This window comes from Oreochromis aureus, linkage group 1, assembly GCF_013358895.1.
Source record: "Oreochromis aureus strain Israel breed Guangdong linkage group 1, ZZ_aureus, whole genome shotgun sequence".
NCBI lineage: Eukaryota > Metazoa > Chordata > Actinopteri > Cichliformes > Cichlidae > Oreochromis > Oreochromis aureus.
Window position 1 is genome coordinate 26,550,439 of NC_052942.1, and position 18,121 is coordinate 26,568,559.

Consider the following 18,121-nt stretch of genomic DNA (forward strand, 5'->3'; position numbering starts at 1 on the left):
TAAAAATTAAACATAGTTCCTATTACATTTACAGCAATAATTTATCTATTGCTTCCTCTTGTAATTTCTCAGAAACTGTGAAAAAACTGTTGAAACTGTTACAGAGGAGGACAAGAATTCGTGTGGTAGAGAGAGTCACCTTAACATGTACAATGTCAATATTAATACTAATTTATGTGTGAAAAGAGAGTCTACCTTGGAATTTCTTAACTCTCTTAATTTACACCATATCTCCACTCATACTTAAGCAGGTATAGGGTGTGCATTTTGTTTCTGCTTTTATACAAAAGCAAACCGAGGTGCTGTCTCCAGAGGGCCTGTGGTCAGACATTAAAGTCATTGGGATCTTCCAGTTGGTCAAGAGCTATGCTGAGGTGTAGCTCAACCGTGGACCATGATGTCAAAAATATTCAAGAACTGAAACCAGTTGGCAGCTCTTAACAGTGGGTAAATGGTTTCACAAAAGTGACTTCAAATTTAATTCAAACATTCTGAAATCAGAATTCATTACCGAGTTAATGATTTTTTTTTTTTTTTTTTTTATGGGGGAATTTTTTCATGGTACAAGCACACACAGAATCTGAATTTTCATGGCAAACTCTCTAACCTTTACTTTCTTGCTTTACAATCATGATGTTCACATACTGCCCCCTGGTGTTGTTTGAGTGCACCAACCTAATCAGGATTCTTGACAACCAACAGAGTCCCCTGACTCATCACAGCAGGAAAAGCACGAGTCAGTAAGCCACAACAATGATCCAGCATGTACAACAGCAGGACCTCCCCCACAGTGAGATGCTGGCATCATTAACATACCATGAGTCAAATTGTTTTAATTCTATACACTGTGCACATTAAATAATGAGTTCATTGACCAAACTGGAGCTTATGTTTGATGTGTGATTGATGATGCCATTTCTGTTTTGCTTATGTACAAAGGTGCCCCTGAAAATGAATAACAAATTAATTATGATTACATTAAAAAGCAGTGAAAGTATCAGAGTATGTGTGCAGCATGTGCAATATTTGCATGTGCGCTTTTTACATTAATGTACCTGTAACAAAAATACTGCAAAAGATTAGATTATGTCTGGATTCAGACTCATAAATCCTGACAAATGGAGCAGATTTGAGATTTTAATGAAAGAAAAATATTTTAATGTGAATTGTGATTTTTTGTTGTAAATTCAAGTAAAGATAAAAACTGTTATTTAAATTCAAATGGAAATAAGCGTATGTGTTTCCATTTGGATATTTTAAAAATAACACCTGTGCAATACCAGCAGTATGTGCTATGAAGATTTTTTTTTTTTTTTTTTTTTAAAAAAGCCTGATCATGGCAGCTGCTCATTTTTCTGTGCTCAAAACTAAATTACTAAAACTAAACTGGAGATGAAAACAGAGGTTTGTGGATAAGTGCAACATCTTGTTCCATATGTATTCGGTTTAATGTTGTCCAGAGTATGCACTTAATTAATAAAAGAAAATTATTTAATTCAAGATCATGACACAACCATATGTCTACAGCTGAGATATAATACACATTTAGGCTTGTCCCAAACTTAGGCTGTATTCACAATGAAGTAGGTGTCCAATTTCTTTCTTTTTTTTCCTTTTTTTTTAACATATTTGACTGGGGTTTATGGGGTAAGTAAAAGTGGTGGTATTTTTTAATTCTGATTAGGGTTACTTTCATATGTATCTAAATCAGATACAGTTTAGATCTTCTTCAATGTGACTCCAGTGTGAACTTCTACATCATTCAAAATAAACCAATCCCTCTAGAAGAGATGTGTGTCTGAACTGAGTGCGTTGGTTCTAGAGTCTCGTGAAGGTACTGACAGATGTAGTTCAAAATCAGTTAAAGGTGAGTCTTAGTGCCTGTCGCTCGGTCAGGCCTCTTCCGGGGCAAAGGGGGCCCTCATCCCCCATCTGGGGATCTCCTCAGCCCTTCCCAGGAGGGTGGCACGGATGCCCCTCCGGTGGTACTCCTTGGGCTCTCGCACTCTGGGGCCTCTAGATGTCTGGAGCCTGGATCTCCTCCATGCCTGCTTCATGCTCTGGGGGACGGGGCTATGGGCCTCCACACCCTCTAGCAGACCGTTACATGGGGAAACCTTTTGTATACTGATATATTGATCCACACAGGTGTGCACACGGGTGTTCACTGTTCGTAGACATAAACTACACCTTTCTTAGCTGCTACTTCAAAGCACATTGTGCGCTGTCTGTCCTGCGTGCTGCACAACAACTTTCAATATTTAGTATTTACTGCTGTTCACACTTAGCTAGATTAACGTGATGGTGTTGTGTTTAGTATGTTGCTTAGTTTTTGTTTGGGTTTTTTTGCTTGTCTTCTCTTCTTTTTCTCTCAACAGGTGATCCAGGAGATTTTTTTTTTCTCTTTGTCTTTGTAAGTGCCCTTTCTCACTGTCCCTTTTCCCTTCTGTTTTTCTTTTCCTTCCTCTCTTTCTTTCTCCCTTTCCTATCCCCCAGTCATGTCTGTCCCATCTGTAACAACTGAAAATAAAATAAATGATAACAACAAAGTTTGATCAAATGGACCAATACGGCAATGCCATGATGATCCATTTGGCAAAATAAATCCATTTGGTATCCTTGTTGGTCTTCAGACAACAATTCTGACGGCTAAAGAACCAAATGGGACAGACAAAAAAAAAAAAAAAAAAAAAAAAAAAAAGGTGAGCCTTAGCCATTTCAGAAGAATTCTGTTTGTGAATTCTGCCTTTCACATTATACTACTTCTGGTTACTTTACATTCAGCCAAATCTCCACAGAGAAGAGGAAGCTGTTTTATCATGAAACTCCAAACTAAGATGATGTCGATATTTTTCTCTTTTCTTTTTTAATTACAAATAGCTGGCTTCTACTGCACATCACCTTGAAGCAGTACTAAATGAAAATTTAAACGCTAACCTCAGTTACCTCCATGTTTACCTCTGCAAAGTGCTTCTAAACGCAAGTGAGCCTTACAACTTTGCAGCCACCTTGAAACACCATTGGCAATGGGCAGTTATTTTGGAGATTTATTTAAATTAACCTTAATCTTCAGGATCATTAGCCAAATTGTAATTTTTCAAAACATTCATAAACTAACTGATGTCCCCCAAAAAGATGTTTCCCCCCATGGAAGTTATACTTCTACCACAATGTTTTCTTTTACTGAAAAATTTGAAGTATCTAAAGTATATCTGTTTATGATATCCTCTCTGACTTACTCATGTTTGCACCAACATCTTTGCTAACTATATTTTGGTAGTCTAAAGTTCTAGAGGTCAGGATAGCTCACAAACATGCCGTCTTCCAGCAATTCCTAAAGCGTCAGCCAATCTTTACGTGGGACTGAAGAAAGGCACATTCACCACTTTTTTAGTTACTTCACCTTACCTGGAGTAACAGTTCTGACCTGATCTTACAAGTTTTATTTATTTATTTATTTATTTGCCATAGTGGGCGTTGGTTTTAACAGGAGTGCCGCTCTCCGGTGATTGGTTGTTATGCTGGGCAGCACCCAGCCGTCTAAGGTCGAGCCACGTATTTACGTCAGCGTCGTAAAACATAATGTTATGGTTGGAAATTTGACCGTCCTCTGAGCGGAGTTCCCAGACGCCCTTCAGCCGACAGAAAGAAACAAAGACCGCTCTTTTCGCCCAAGACAGACACAAGCCTAACGTGAAACCATGGCAGGGACGATTGCACGGAAAGCTATTGACCACTTGAAGAGCAAGGAGTTCAGAGAGTACTTGATGAGGTCTGTGTCAGAAGCCGAAGCATTTCTCTGTTAGCACGGAAGCTAAGTTAGCTACAGCTAGTCATGCAGCGTTAGCTAACGTTCACCGGTCGGTGCAGTTTACTATCTAACTAAAGTTTTAGCAAAATTTCATGAACATTTTAAACGCTTTGTTTTTCTTTTTATATCTCTCTTCATGCATAGTTTTCTACTTCGTTTTAAGTTGGCTTGTTTTCAAGGGCGACCGTGTGTCCTGTGTTTTCTCCACATTATGAGCTTGACTGTAAACTAGAAGGAAGCCCCTACAAAACAGTCAGGAAACCTAGAAACGTGGTCGAACCCTGACGGAGAAACAACGTTAGCTTCTTAAGATGGCAGTGAACTGCTTTAAAAGTCTGAATCTGTGTCAAAAGCTGGCGGAGAAATCTGCGTTTGCTACTTGTTAAGATATTGGTTAATGTGTAAGAGAGTGTTTACGTGCCACATATTAGCCACAGGTCTGAAATTTGGAGTAAAGGCCAAATTTTGGCATCTTGATACAATAGGTCAGCATTGTTTGCGTTTGTCACAAATATACACAGTTGTTATCGCTGTTATCTGAAGAGCTTTGCCTGTTTTAACACTTTAAAACCATTGATGGGCAAGCGTTATGACGTCTGGTGTATACTTGTGCAATATCTGTTCTTTTAAATCAAAACTACTGTGTGTTGGCAGTCTGCACAAACGAGTTTTACTGCTTACTTTTGTTAAGGACTTGCAGCTGCCACCTAATTATGCGGGTGTTAAAATGCTACCTCATTCATTATATCCCTACTAAGAAATGCAAAATTGTATTGACATTTGATACCTACTTGAAGTTGTAATGATGTGTGAAAGACATCATATCCTTGTGACTTATCTTTATTTGTTTTCTTTTTTATGTGGAACTGAAAAAAATAAAACAAACGCCAAACAGCACAGTAAGTTACCCTCTTTTCTGTTAGTATATCCTTTTCTGTGACAGGCTGTAGTTTTATCTGTACCTTACTATTTAATGATCTTGTATGTCACATACAGTGTTAACTTAAAAAATATGATACTGAGTTTTTAGATCCTTATCTTAGGGTCATGTCTGGCTTAAAGTGCATAAGCTTGACTGATTCACATATAGTTAAGGCAATGAGTCTGTACTACCTTATGCATAAGTTTTTTTTGCATTTTCTGTCCATTTATTAAACTAAAATGTATTTTGTACTTGAAGGAGTTAAAGCCCACTTTAGAAAAAGTGGTTGAAAATATTTTTTTATGCTAGTTTTGATTATTTCTCCTGCTTGTGGCGTTCGAAAAGTCTTGTTTAATAGATTTAGGCTTATTTTTTCTTTTCCCTTTTTCTTCTTTTATCCTTTTGATTTAATGTATTAGTAACTATATCTTCTCTATATTGATATGACTGTTGTCACTTTTGCAGCATTTCTGGGGTCCTGTAGCAAACTGGGGTCTTCCTATCGCTGCCATCACAGATATGAAGAAGAGCCCTGAAATTATCAGTGGCAGAATGACCTTTGGTAAGATGGTCACAGATACATCCAGCATACACGCAATATTCTAATAATTTTCTAGTTAGCATTGATGCATTTTGGGCTGTGAGTGGTTCTTTTATCTCAGGGCTACTAAGAAGGCTTTGAGAGAAGCCGTGATGTCTGCACTGGTCTATTGATTTGTTTTAAGATTTTCTTTGATCTCCATGCTTTCCTGTTAAGATGTTGAATAGTCTTATATAAAAACTTTGAGGATTTCACTACTTCTCAACACTTGTGTACATAAAACACGTTAGAGCTGTAGTAGGTATATAAGAAAATATGGTTCTATTAAATGTATGCTTTCTCTCCTCAGCTCTGTGCTGTTATTCGCTGCTGTTCATGAGGTTTGCCTACAAAGTGCAACCCCGCAACTGGCTACTGTTCGCTTGCCATTTGACCAATGAGTCAGCCCAACTGATCCAGGGTAGCCGTCTCATCAAATACAAGTAAGAAACTTTTCTGTTCTGGGGTTGGTTTCTTTTAAAGTACATTCTAATTTCCAATCACCTGTTCATAGAAGATCATAACTCTGCAAGATATGAGGACTGTGTTTTTGGCAAAATCTGTGCACATGATGTCACATATCAGGGCTCTATTTCAAGAGCCCTGGTTCAAATTCTGACTGAGGGTACAGCCTTTGTTTACTTTGGCTATTTTCCCACTGTGACTTTTAACCCAGATCAGTGTTTCATCATTTAACTGCAGTGCTTTAGATTTTAAAAAACAAACAAACAAACCAAAGAAACCCAACAACATTAGATATGATAATGGAAACATTAATGCCTTACCTTTCTGTTATTTCAGCATGGAGAAGAAGATGGGCTCTTAGTCCCTGATGCAGATGGACTCCAGAGTGGCACTGTGCTGCTTCAACTCTCACCTAAACCTTGAAATCTTGTCTCTGAACTTATCTAATTAGTAAACTGCTGCACTTCCGTTCTTTTTAGTAAATAGCAAACAAACTTGATATTATCATGATTTGTACCTTATGTTTCAGCCACTTTACTAAAAACAGGGATAAAAACTGATGCTTTGCTCTATAAATTAAGGTCAATTGGTGTGAATTATTTGTGTTCTTTTTTGGCAACATTCAACATGATGCACTAAAATATAATTTGGAAGAATAGACACAAGTCTAAGCAGCCTGACAGTAAGATGTCTTGCACCCAGGATCTGCTTTCTTTAACTTTTAAACAAAACGAACCATTATTTGTCTAATTTTGGCAAACTTGAGGTCACGCTGTTCAAATATGTCCTCACAATATTTTTTTTTTGTGTGTGTGTGTTAAATTCAAAACACACAGGGGTTAAGCTGTTTGTCTTTTGAGTTAGAAATTATTCTGTAAATTGTATATATGAGTATATCTGTGGGAAACTTGTCAAACTAGTCTCCCACAAGTGTCAAAAGACATTCAAATAAATGTTTAAAACAAAATCAATAGTTGCATCTTTTCATGTGGTGAAACTGTCCACGTTATAAAGCAGTACAATCATGGTACAAACTCAGACTGGCTAGGTTATCATCTGGCATGACCAGACAAGAGGAGCTGCTGCTTCTGCCGGTGCTTTTCAAACATGCACTGTGTGTTATCATGTGTCATTCCCATTAATTTATTGTCACTGTATAATTCACATTATTTTCCCTGATTAATATTTGGATTCTATAAGTTTGTTAAAATAAACTGACTATGACAAAATTGATTTATTTTCTGAGGGGTTTTTTTTTGTTTGTTTGTTTTTGTTTTTTTTAACTTTGACTTTGAACTTCTTGTTTGTCTCAGTCATGTTCCTCTGTCACTCTTGGTGATCCAATGACATTTAATTGCATCACATATTTCTGCTATGGAAAAGTCAAGAAGCCACCTCTCTGTGTTTACACTCAGCATTACCACTGTTGAATAAACAGAAGACACTTTTTTTTCCCAGCAAAGTTGGAAAGTACAAATCAGAATAACTACGTGAATTCAGTATGCCTTTTTATGTTTACATGTACACCCAAGGTTTTCAGTGAAAATAGTTGATATATATACTATATTAAGCAATAGCATTTTGTTCATATTTAATGCTGAACAAATAGCTTGTTTGCACTATAATTACCAGTGGTTGAAGTGGCATTCTGATCTTTTAGTTCCATTTTTATTGGTACCAAATTAAAACATTCCCCTCAAGGCAGTTTATATTACATGATAAAGACTCTACAATAATACAGAGAAAACCTCAGCAATCAAATGAGCCACTATGAGCAAGCACTTGTTGACAATGGGAAGGAAACATTTCCTTTTAACATTAAGAAACCTCCTGTAGAACTAGGCTCAGGGAGGGGCAGCCATCTGCTGTGACCAGTTGGTGGTGAGGGGAGGAAGACTGGATAAAACCCACACTATGACAGAGAAACTGAGAGAATCCAGCCTAGAATGAATAGATGAGTAATAGATGATAGATGAGTAAAAACACTGAATATAAATTCTAAAACTGAATATATTGCATAGTGTTACGCCCCTCCACCATTAACAAATGGTTCAGCCCATAGCGCCTACCGGCTTTTTTTTCTTCTTGTTTTCATTAGCAAGCGGTGCATTGGCTGAATTTTTAGATTAATAGTTGTATATAACTTTATTGTTTACAAAATTTGTGCATAAGTTTTAAAAACTTACAATTTATATTTACATTTCAAGGTATGAAAATAATTTACTAAACATGTCTGTGATTTTTACAGTAAAAAGAAAATATAACTACTACTAGGATTGTGTATGTTTTTGTGTGGTTTCAGATCAGTTGTGTTAATACAGTATGTCAATGAGAAAATAACTGCAAATTCAGACATGTGAGGTTGTGCTGAAAAGAATGATACCAAGCAAGGCAAGGTAACAAAAACAAAGAACAAAAAAACAAAACAACAACAACAAAAAACCCCAATCAAAAGTAGCCAAAAATGGCCAATTATATTTTGGACCTCAGAATATTAACCCAACAAATCATGAAAATTTGGGTTTAAATTTTTGTTTGTGACAGTGGAGATTTCTGACATTCTGTGTAAATTTAAGCATGTAACAATTTGATTTTTTTCTAACAAAAAACAGTGTGAAACTTAAGTTAGACTGTGAGCTCAGCACTTTGGTGGCAGGACAAGAATCTATGTCTCAGTGTTGACAAAACAAAAGAGCTGTTGACTTTTGGAAGACCAATCCTGTCCATCTCCCACTCTGCACTGCTGGTGTCACAGTAGAGCGAGTGAAGAGCAACAGATTCCTCCATATGTGTTCACTTCACAGAGGAGATGAGTCCTCCGTCACAGATGGTGTGGTCAGTGAAGCAGGGCCGTGCAGAGACGTTTAAAGGGGCGGGTGCTCAAAGTTAAAAAGGGGCACATTGAACCAGGCTGAATAACAACAACACACATTCATCAAGAATCTAATATGGGATCGCATCATACTACATCACTGTTGTGATGTGGCAACAAGGCAAAGCAAACGTAGCTTATGTTTTACCTGATGGGTACAATGTTGCTGTTGAGGGGTTGCTGCTGCTCCTGCTGCTGATAGTGCTGGAGGGCAGGGCTGTGCTGATCTGAGACTGTAGACATTAAAATGTTCATAGGAGAGATGGTAGCTGATTAAACAAGTGTCATGAGATAATAACAAAATGCAAAGAAGATAACAAAATGCGCTTGGAACCACAAGGCAACAAAAACTGTGAGAAATAAACTAGGCTCTGCCTGTGAATCACGCTGCTTCTCTTCTTCTTTCCATCCCCTCATCTCATCTATCACTCTCCACTAGCTGTCTATCTGAGAACAAGGCACAACTTGCTATTGCAATAAACTATTATTTAATTATCCACACCTAACAACTGCTGCATTTACTCTATAATAAAATGATGACAGAAAAATGTTATAGAAGCAAAACATTCCAGTTGTGCTTATTATGATTTTTATACTGGAATACCTCTCCAACAACTGGTACATGTGTTAATGTTACCTGTGCTCTTTGTAATCCAGCTGCTGAGGGATCCACTGCCTTTAGTATCCTCACACAGCTCCTACTGTTTCCTCCTCATGTCCTTACCAGCCATGTCTGGACAATGTTATATCATGAGTAATAATTTAAAAAATCCATATACATAAAACACACATGGCTGTCATGGGTCTGTAGCTCTGTCTCTCAGCTGCCAAGGAACAAAATGTAAAAAGGAACAAACGGAACGAAATATGCAAATTTCTAATTGTGCTTTATTAAAACTTCCACAGTGGGTTAAACAGAGGGTTAAATATGAGCATAGTAAGACACTGAAAATAAAGTGACTGAAAGAAACAGCAGTAGATCTCATCAGGTAATACCCATAAACCCCATGGAAACAGCTGCTTTGTGAGCAAGCTACTCCACAACACAGATTTACCAGTCATTTGCTTTTCATGAGTCATGTTTTTTTTTTCTATTAGATTTTTTTTTTTTTTTTTTGGTCCCGTTTGGATCTTTAGCCATCAGAATTGTTGTCTTAAGGCCAAGAGAGATGCCAAGCGGATTTACTTTACCAAGTGGATCATCATGGCCTTGCCATATTGGTCCATTTGATTGACCTTTATTATAATTATGTATTTATTTTATTTTTGGTTGTTACAGTCGGGACAGACATGATTGGGGGATAGGACAGGGAAAAAGAAAGAAAGAAAGAGAGGGAGAGAAAGAAAAATAGAGGGGAGAAGAGATGGTGAGAAAGGAGAGAAGAAAGAAAGAGAAAACAAACAAAACACCTAGATCACCTGTATGGAGAAAAAAAAACAGAAGAGAAAACAAACAAACAAAAAAAAACAGCAACATAATAAATACAGCACCATCACAATAAACTAGCTAGCAGTAGATAACAGTAGATACTAAATATTAAATGTTATTGTGCAGCACGCAAGATAGACAGCGCACAATGTGCTTTGAGGTAGCAGCCAAGAAAGGTGTAGTTTGTGTCTGTGAACACCCGTGTGTACACCTGTGTGGATAAGCATGCTTGTATTCTAAAGGTTTCTCCATGTAACTATCTGCTAGGGAGTGTGGGGAGCCAAAGCCCCGTCCCCCAGGGCATGAAGCAGGTATGGAGGAGATCCAGGCCCCAGACATCCAGAGGCCCCAGAGTGCGAGGACCCAAGGAGGACAACCAAAGGGGGGGAACCGTGCCACCCTCCTGGGAAGAGCTGAGTAGAGCCCCAAACGAGAGGTCACCCAGCAGCCACAGAGCAGAGGCCAGAGGGGGTTGCAGTGGCGTGCCCACGGGCTCTGCTGGCAGCCAGCTGCGCCGGAGAGGACCGAGCTTCAGGCCCAGAGGCCAGAGGCCTGAGGGCACCCCATCCCCCGGAAGGGGCCCAGCCAGGCACCAGGCCCCGCCAATCGGCCACCAGGAGTGAGCCGGTACATACATGAGCGCCCAGCCCCAGGCGACAAGAACCACCAGCACACCAACGTCTGAGGGCATCAGCCACCGGCAGAGAGTGTGGTGAGGGGCGATAGGCCTCCGTACTTTGGAGGGCCTGAGATGTTCCCAGAGAGGTCGAATCTAAGGCCCAACCTGACATATAGACACAGACGAACAGGCGCACGCAGACTCAAACATGCATTCCCACCCCCATATACACAACCAAATACTCGGCACTTACCCAACGTGTAGACAGACACAAATAGACACTGCACAGACAATCACAATCCCCAAACATACTCTATATCCCAGGTCCAGGTACCCACGCCCCCCAGAGGGGCAAGCCGCACCTAGACCCAGGAGGTGTAACCCTTCTCTCTGGGGTGGAGGCAAGCGGACCGCCTCCTTATCTGCAGTAGCAGGGAGGCCCCGCATCCCAGACCCCAATCTGACGGCCAGCACCTCCTCCCAGCCCCCCAGCCCTGACGGCTAACAGAACCGGGGTGAGTGAAGACCCCAAACCTCCCTCCGCCCGCTCATATGTAGTGTTGCTGTGTGCTGTTCTAAAGTGCATTTAAAACACAGGAGGGCATGGTGCTTCCTGCCAGAGAGCAGCACGGCTCCTCCCGAAAACCCTCAGTGTCTATATGCATTAAAATTGAGGGTAGGGCACCAGTGCCAGAGGTGGGTTGGAATACACCGACCATCCTCTGGATGCTGTAAAACGTGCCCACCCCCAAGGCCCTATATGTATGTGTTATGTGAGAGTGTGAGTAATGTGGATGTCTAGGTTGCAGAATAAAATTGAGGCACAGGTGACAGGAAGGGGACAGAGGGGGAGTGCCTCCCCTGCACCCTGGTGACATATCTGCACCCCAAGCCCTGCGTGTGTGGGTGGGTGTGGTAGAGCGGGAAGAGGGAGGTAGCTGAGGATGGGGAAGGAAGAAAGGGAGGGGCAAGCGGCCCCTCCCCTGGGGCCAGCTCCCCCGCTGACCCCAGTAGGCACCCCCACACTCTGGAACCCACCAGGGCAAGGGGGCCCAGGCCCATCCGGACCGGGGCCCAGAGCAGCAGCACCGCCCAGCCCTACAGAGTCTGGGGCAGCCCACCCGACTCCACCGCAGAGAAAACTGCACCCACCCCATCATCCAATCATCTCCCAAACTACACAAGACAATAGACACCCAGGTTGAGTTCATTTTCTACCTCTCCTATATCTCTCCCCCACCTGCAAAGTGAGCTCCTGTAGAGAGGAGACCACCTGCAAAGATATAACAGCCTCCCCACCTCCCCTAGTTGGGCTGATGCACCAGAGGTCCCCTGCACTGGGGCTGAGCTCCCCTGCACCCACCCGCCCACAGCCCCGGTGACACAACAGCCAGGACTCAAGCCCCCAAGGCCCTGCCAGCACCCCAGACCGGGGGCGGAGCACCCCCAGACCCCCGAGCCTCCATGCCCGTCCCGGACCCACCCGGGGGCAACCAGGCCACCAGGCCAGTAACCAACGTCCGCCAGTACAGACCCTCCCCCAACTCTGCTATACGCAGCCACAAGGAAAACACCATCTAGAAGTCATGACTCATGTTAAGCCTTCGTCCACCTTTCTGTAACACCTGGCATCAGAGCTTCATCTCCCTTCACCTTTGATTCTGTTTTTCGCTTCTAACACGTTCCTTGATTTTGCGTGTTCCCCTTTCTCGCCTCTTATTTAGTCTTGCTTTACTCTGTATTCTGCCAGTGGTACCCTGAGGTCCGTCACTAAGCTGGATCTGAGGGATGAAAAGGATACCATTGAGAAACTGAAGGACAAGAAGCTGGCGCCTATCACCTATCTGTGGATAGGGCCTAGCTCTGGCTAAGAAGATAGGTCAGTCACTCTTACTTCATTTGCTTGAAAGCTTTAAGATTTGAAGCTCTCCTCACCAATGATGATATGAAACTAGCAGATGAAGATGCTAGAGAACTTTGTAGCCTGACTGCCTCTGCAAATTTTTGTTATTTCCCTCATTTCCTGGTATCTAGAGCAGGGCGATATGACCAAAAATATTTATCACAATATACATTTGAAAATTTGCGATAACGATATAACTGACGATATAATTGACACTAGAAAAAATACTTTACAACTCCTCAACTTTATTAGTGCAAAAAACAAACAAACATCAATGTATTTTCACTTAAACAAGCAGCTTTTTTATGTGCATTAAAGTTATATAAAAATTTAACAATGCAAATGCAAATTCCTTTCTGACAGTTTAACCAAAAGGCATTTCCAGTGGAAATTGGCCGACATATCCTCAGCATAACCATGTATAATATCCACAAAACTTAAAAAGAGGTTATACACACACATACAATACGGTAATATTATGTTGAAGCACAGTACGTATCACTCCGCGAGGCGCCTGCCTACGATAGCCGTAATGCTCTGACAATCCATCAAGCGGTGTGGGTTCGTAGCTTAGCAAAGTCGTACTGAAACATTTGAAAGATTTTTGAGCGCCGTGTACCACATAAAATCGTTTCAAGGTCAGTAAACACAACCAGAGTTCATACATAAGGCACACGGGATTATAAGGGGCACTGACGATTTTCAGAAAAATCAAAGGATTGATTTTAAGTGTGCTGTATTTTCCAAACAACATGGTAATAACGGCAGCCTGCTAGCATGCGCTACCAAAAATAGTGCTTTGTTGTGTATCTGACGGACGAAAGCTAAACCAGTTCCACACCACTGAAGTTGCAGCATTTTTACAAACCAATTCTGGTTCATCCGTTTCATTCAACGATCCACTTTCGCTCTTCTCATTCTGCTTCGCCGCCATGTGCGTATGTAAACAAAGGCACTGCGCATGCGCGTTTTACCCACATTCTATCGCGATATTTCATTTTCTTATCGTTGCCCAACATTACACCGGTATTACCGTGAACGGTATGATATAGCCCAGCACTACTGGTATCACAGTAACAGTATAGTACCTGTAGTTGACTCATTCATGTTGTTTGAAAGTTGAACTTATTCTTCTCCAGTACCAGCCAACCTTTCTTCTCTTACTTTGTCTTCTTTTATCGACATATATGTGTCTTCGCATGTATAGATGCAGTTAAATACCTGGAGTGCTCAGCCTTGACCCAGTGTGATCTGAAGACTGTGTTTGATGAGGCCATTCGTGCTGTCCTCTGCCCTCAGCCCGCCAAGGTCAAGAAGAAGCCCTGCTCGCTGCTGTAAACGGTACGACTGAAGAAAACACAGAAGAAGAGGAGGAAGAGAGATTAGACGTTTGAGAGAAGAGAGAAAGAAGTTAACTCGTTCATTAAATGAACACATAAAGGAGAGTAGAGGTTTGAGGACTTATTTTCTTTCCCTTGATCATAAGTCTGAAGCTATTGTAGACACTTATCACTAAGAGGTGATTCAGAAGTTTGTTCTTACACATATACTGGACAGAGACAATAAAGAGAAAAGAAAAGACATAAATGAACACAACACAAGACAGAAGAAAAAATATTTTATCTGCTTTGTATTCAAATTTACTTTTTTGCAGAGGAAAAATAAATTTGTCCTAAATATTGTTGGAGTAATTTTGCCCTACAGGCATCAATTTAACCTCATGATTTATGTGACCATTTGTTTTAGACTCTCACAGGAGCACAGAAGAAGAGAAAAGGACTGCAGACCCTGAAGAATATATGCAAATTCTGCCATGTCTCTAATGTATATCTACAACTTTAAACAAAACAAAAAACAAAAAAATGTATGTATTGCTATTGTTTTAGAGATGCCAACAAGCTCTTAAGTCCAAATCCAGATGCTGCACCAGACAGTTTCTTTGTAAAATATACCAGTTTAGAGATTATAGATTTACCCTTTGAGTTTAAGTCTGAGAGCAGCATGCTGCCTTCATCTAAAGTACTGCCAACAATATATATGTGTTTTGTGAAACCTAAAATAAAAATAACATTTGTAACTGAAATAAACACAGTGTTTCAGTATGATTTGTTCACTGTGTGCTGTTCTGAGGGTGATGAATGTAAGGAGCAGAAATGGTCGTTTGTGAGGAAGCAAGCAACAAGCAAACTTGTGTCTGATTTATTTATTATTAAAGATTTATTAACAAATGTATTATTTGTTGTGCTATTAAAATAAAAATAAAACTTTTTATTGCGTAAAAGATTCACATTATTTTTCCACAACATGTGACCTTTTGGAGTGAATGCTGATACTGAATTCTGGAGGATATAAAATTCTCATTTTGATACAGCTGCTGATATCATCTATACTCTATCTTTTTTTATATATTGTAGAGAACAACATCTTTTTCTGCTGGTAAGTTGAATATGTTCAGACTCACTTTCAGATTTGCAGTTGTAATGTTTAATCAGCCTTGGTTTAATGACAGAACTCGTGCTGTTAAGAGGGAATGTCATCAAGCAGAATGCAGATAAAATGCAGGTGTCATTTCAAATTCTAAAAGACTGCTGGCATCGCTACCAGAACACTGTCGAAGAGGCAAAAAGGGAATATTTTGCAAATAATATTTCTTCCAACTGTCATAACCACGTGTGTTATTTAAGACCATTGATTCGATTCTTAAACATCATGTTGATGCTTCATGTTTGAGCCCAGTGTCCTTTTACTGCTCAGTTGGAAAATGTTGATGCAATTTAAAAGAAATTGTTTCATTTAGGATTTAATGATATCTACTTTGAAATTTCTCTGTACTACTTCAAAAGGAATTTGAAAGCACTGCCTCATATGGAAAATGAATCATGATGAAATCCTGAAATCTATTTCTCATATTAGTTTTCTTTTAAAAAATAATAACAGCTCCAGTGATAACAAGTAACATATAAAAAAAACAAAACTATGTTACAGAGCTTTGAGATGAAACACATTCTCAGTTTACTGTTCATGGGAGTAGTTATGACAGTGAAGAGAAGCATTATAGTGAAATAGTTTTGTGTAATAGTGACATCTGGTGGAGCAGTTGTGTCCATGAGCTTTGTTAATGTGAAAAGTTTCGTTTTCACTTTGATCTTAGAAGTATAAAAATGCAGGACTGAAGATAAGATCGAAATGACGCATTATGAGATATAAAATACATATGTCACTATGTGCTATGAATTTTCTTTTATTCATCTTCTGTTTTTATTTTATGATTTGTAGGAGTTTTTTGTTTTTGAAAACACTGTTTTTAGTTTCAAAACTGGATTCAGTGTTTAGAGTTGGGACAAAACAATGGACAGTTTCAGGAAATGTATTTTATCAATAAAACTTATTTTGATGGTTACTGTATTTATTTTAATGCCCTCTATAGATATATGATTAAAAGAAAAGTTAATCTGCCAGCAATGAGCCAACAACCTCCATGTAAACATTTTCAGCCTCAACAATCAGCTCAGATTTATGAAGTTTATCATGTTCAGGCCCTGCAGCTGATTGGTGGCATGTCTGATCAGAAAGCCTTTCTGCATCTTCACAGTGTGAGTCTGAGAGTTTCTGAACAACAGGATGAGCTGCTACACACCTGACACCACATTCAAACACACACAAGCTGCAAATCTAACACAATATTTTAGACCAAAGAAAAAGGTTCACAATTTGCAGTTAACATGAAGATATTCTAGAGTAGAAACAACACACAGCACACAAGTTTCATGTAGAGATGATTGTTTATTCTGAATGTTATTTTAATTCAGTTATTTTCCATTACTTTTTGGATAGATTTTCTGGTTTATTCAGTGAACTTTTACAGAAACAGATAGTCTAGTACAGCCACAACTACTACTACCCATGTGTACACTATAGATCTTATTATCATATATCAGTCCACCACCAGAATCACCCTGCGAGAGACAAAAATGTAATTTGTTATGAGTTTGTTTCAGGATAATTGCTGTATACACAGTAAATATACAATAATGATAACAGTAATGCCAACTCACCGGACATGTACGCATATTTTTGCAACATATCCTGTTATCATACGGCACATCATCATAACACTGATTGTGTCTGATATCCTCACAGCTATCAACATCCATTTTGCACACTGCAGTTTACTTGGTTGTGTTTCCACTACAAAAAAGTAAAAAGGACAAAGCAATTTATAGTGTTGCATTCTATACATATTAAATTAAATGCTATGTTAACAAGACGGATATTTTATCTTATTCAGGATATTACCAACTAAAACAAATGTATTCTTCAAGAGAAATTAAAGTTAAAAGAAGAACAGAAGAAATACTATTTGTCAAAACATTTTTTAAATAAAATTTAATTTCAAAAGTGCACACAACCCCAAATTAAACAGAAATTGTCTAACTTTGACATAATTAAGCAAAAATGGTCTTACTTAAGTCTCCAGTCTTAGGATCTTTTTTAAACAAACCATGGCCGGCCATCTGAATTTTGTCTCTAGAAAAAGACAAAAATGAAGTATTTCCACTTATATTCTATACCAGGTGTCAAGAGATTTATTCTAAAGACACTTCTTCAGCTAAGAGTCTAAGGGTAGAAACACACAGACGCTGTGGTTTTCACTTGTATACAAGGGCGGGCACAGAACGCGCCACACCAGAGTGGGGGCCCTGTGATGCGCTCTGTTCTTGCACTTGTCTTTATTTATATACAAAAATAATACAACAGTGAATACGTCTATTCATAGGCAGAGGAAAGTTAGTGCGTAGGGAGTGAAGATAAGAGTGGTTTAGGTGTATGCATGTGTGTTGTGGGATACAGAAAGACGCGGCCTCTCTTCTTGTTAGGGAGCGTCAGAGGGAGCGTCAGATAAGAGTGTCCAGCTCTCCTCTTCCTGCTTTAAAAGCTTATACTGACTACTAAGTACAATTTTCCATTGACATTCCCTCCTGTTGTCAGTATAACTTTCAAGTGAGATATCAGTATGTAACATCTTGTTGTACAGTTTCTATCACACCATCATTAATCACACAAAGTCTTCATGTTTCAACAGGTCGGGGTCATCATCATTTGTCACGGCTATGTATGCAGCAACAGTAGAAACAATTATACGGTTAATCATGAGTTTTAGACATGGCAGGATACATGTTACAAAAACACAAAATAAAAGTAAAAATACAAAAAGGGATAAATAGAATAAATAAGAATAAGAATACAAAGGAATTGCAAGTATTTCAAGTATTTCAAGTATTGAAGTCTATTGCACCGTTGGTTTTTAACAAAAAGTATTGCACAGTGAAAAGGCAGTAGTAGTCTTTTTAGCAGTCACTTGTATTATTTACATAGGCCTGATTTTGGGCCTGCTGGATCTGTCTCAAGGTGTTCAGGGCATCAGTCATGTTTGATGAATGTACATTGTCTGATGTGTGTGTGTGTCATTTCTCACTCAATCAACAAGTGCACGTCTGTTCAGGTGTGTGTTTCTCTTCA

General features: G+C 39.4%; 1 protein-coding gene and 1 long non-coding RNA gene across 2 annotated transcripts; one reads left to right on the forward strand and one right to left on the reverse strand.

Annotated features, from left to right (window-relative positions):
- The first annotated feature begins 3,573 nt into the window (after positions 1–3,573).
- On the forward strand, positions 3,574–7,011 carry mpc1 (mitochondrial pyruvate carrier 1). The gene is made up of 5 exons (XM_031741757.2): positions 3,574–3,772; positions 4,707–4,710; positions 5,199–5,295; positions 5,624–5,756; positions 6,115–7,011. Exons 1-5 carry the CDS (start codon positions 3,702–3,704, stop codon positions 6,137–6,139), a joined length of 330 nt encoding a protein of 109 aa, XP_031597617.1. The 5' UTR covers positions 3,574–3,701; the 3' UTR covers positions 6,140–7,011.
- A 9,353-nt stretch (positions 7,012–16,364) lies between these two features.
- On the reverse strand, positions 16,365–17,302 carry LOC120439970. The gene is made up of 3 exons (XR_005612886.1): positions 17,067–17,302; positions 16,657–16,789; positions 16,365–16,557 (listed from the first exon to the last, which is right to left on the reverse strand). It is a non-coding gene; the product is annotated as an uncharacterized LOC120439970 (long non-coding RNA).
- Positions 17,303–18,121: the final 819 nt, after the last annotated feature.

Bases quoted from the DNA above. Each gene is read 5' to 3' on its own strand.
- mpc1 (XM_031741757.2), top strand. From the start codon at position 3,702: ATGGCAGGGACGATTGCACGGAAAGCTATTGACCACTTGAAGAGCAAG. The intron at 5,296-5,623 runs GTAAGATGGTCA...TTCTCTCCTCAG, and splicing joins CAGTGGCAGAATGACCTTTG to CTCTGTGCTGTTATTCGCTG. The intron at 5,757-6,114 runs GTAAGAAACTTT...CTGTTATTTCAG, and splicing joins AGCCGTCTCATCAAATACAA to CATGGAGAAGAAGATGGGCT.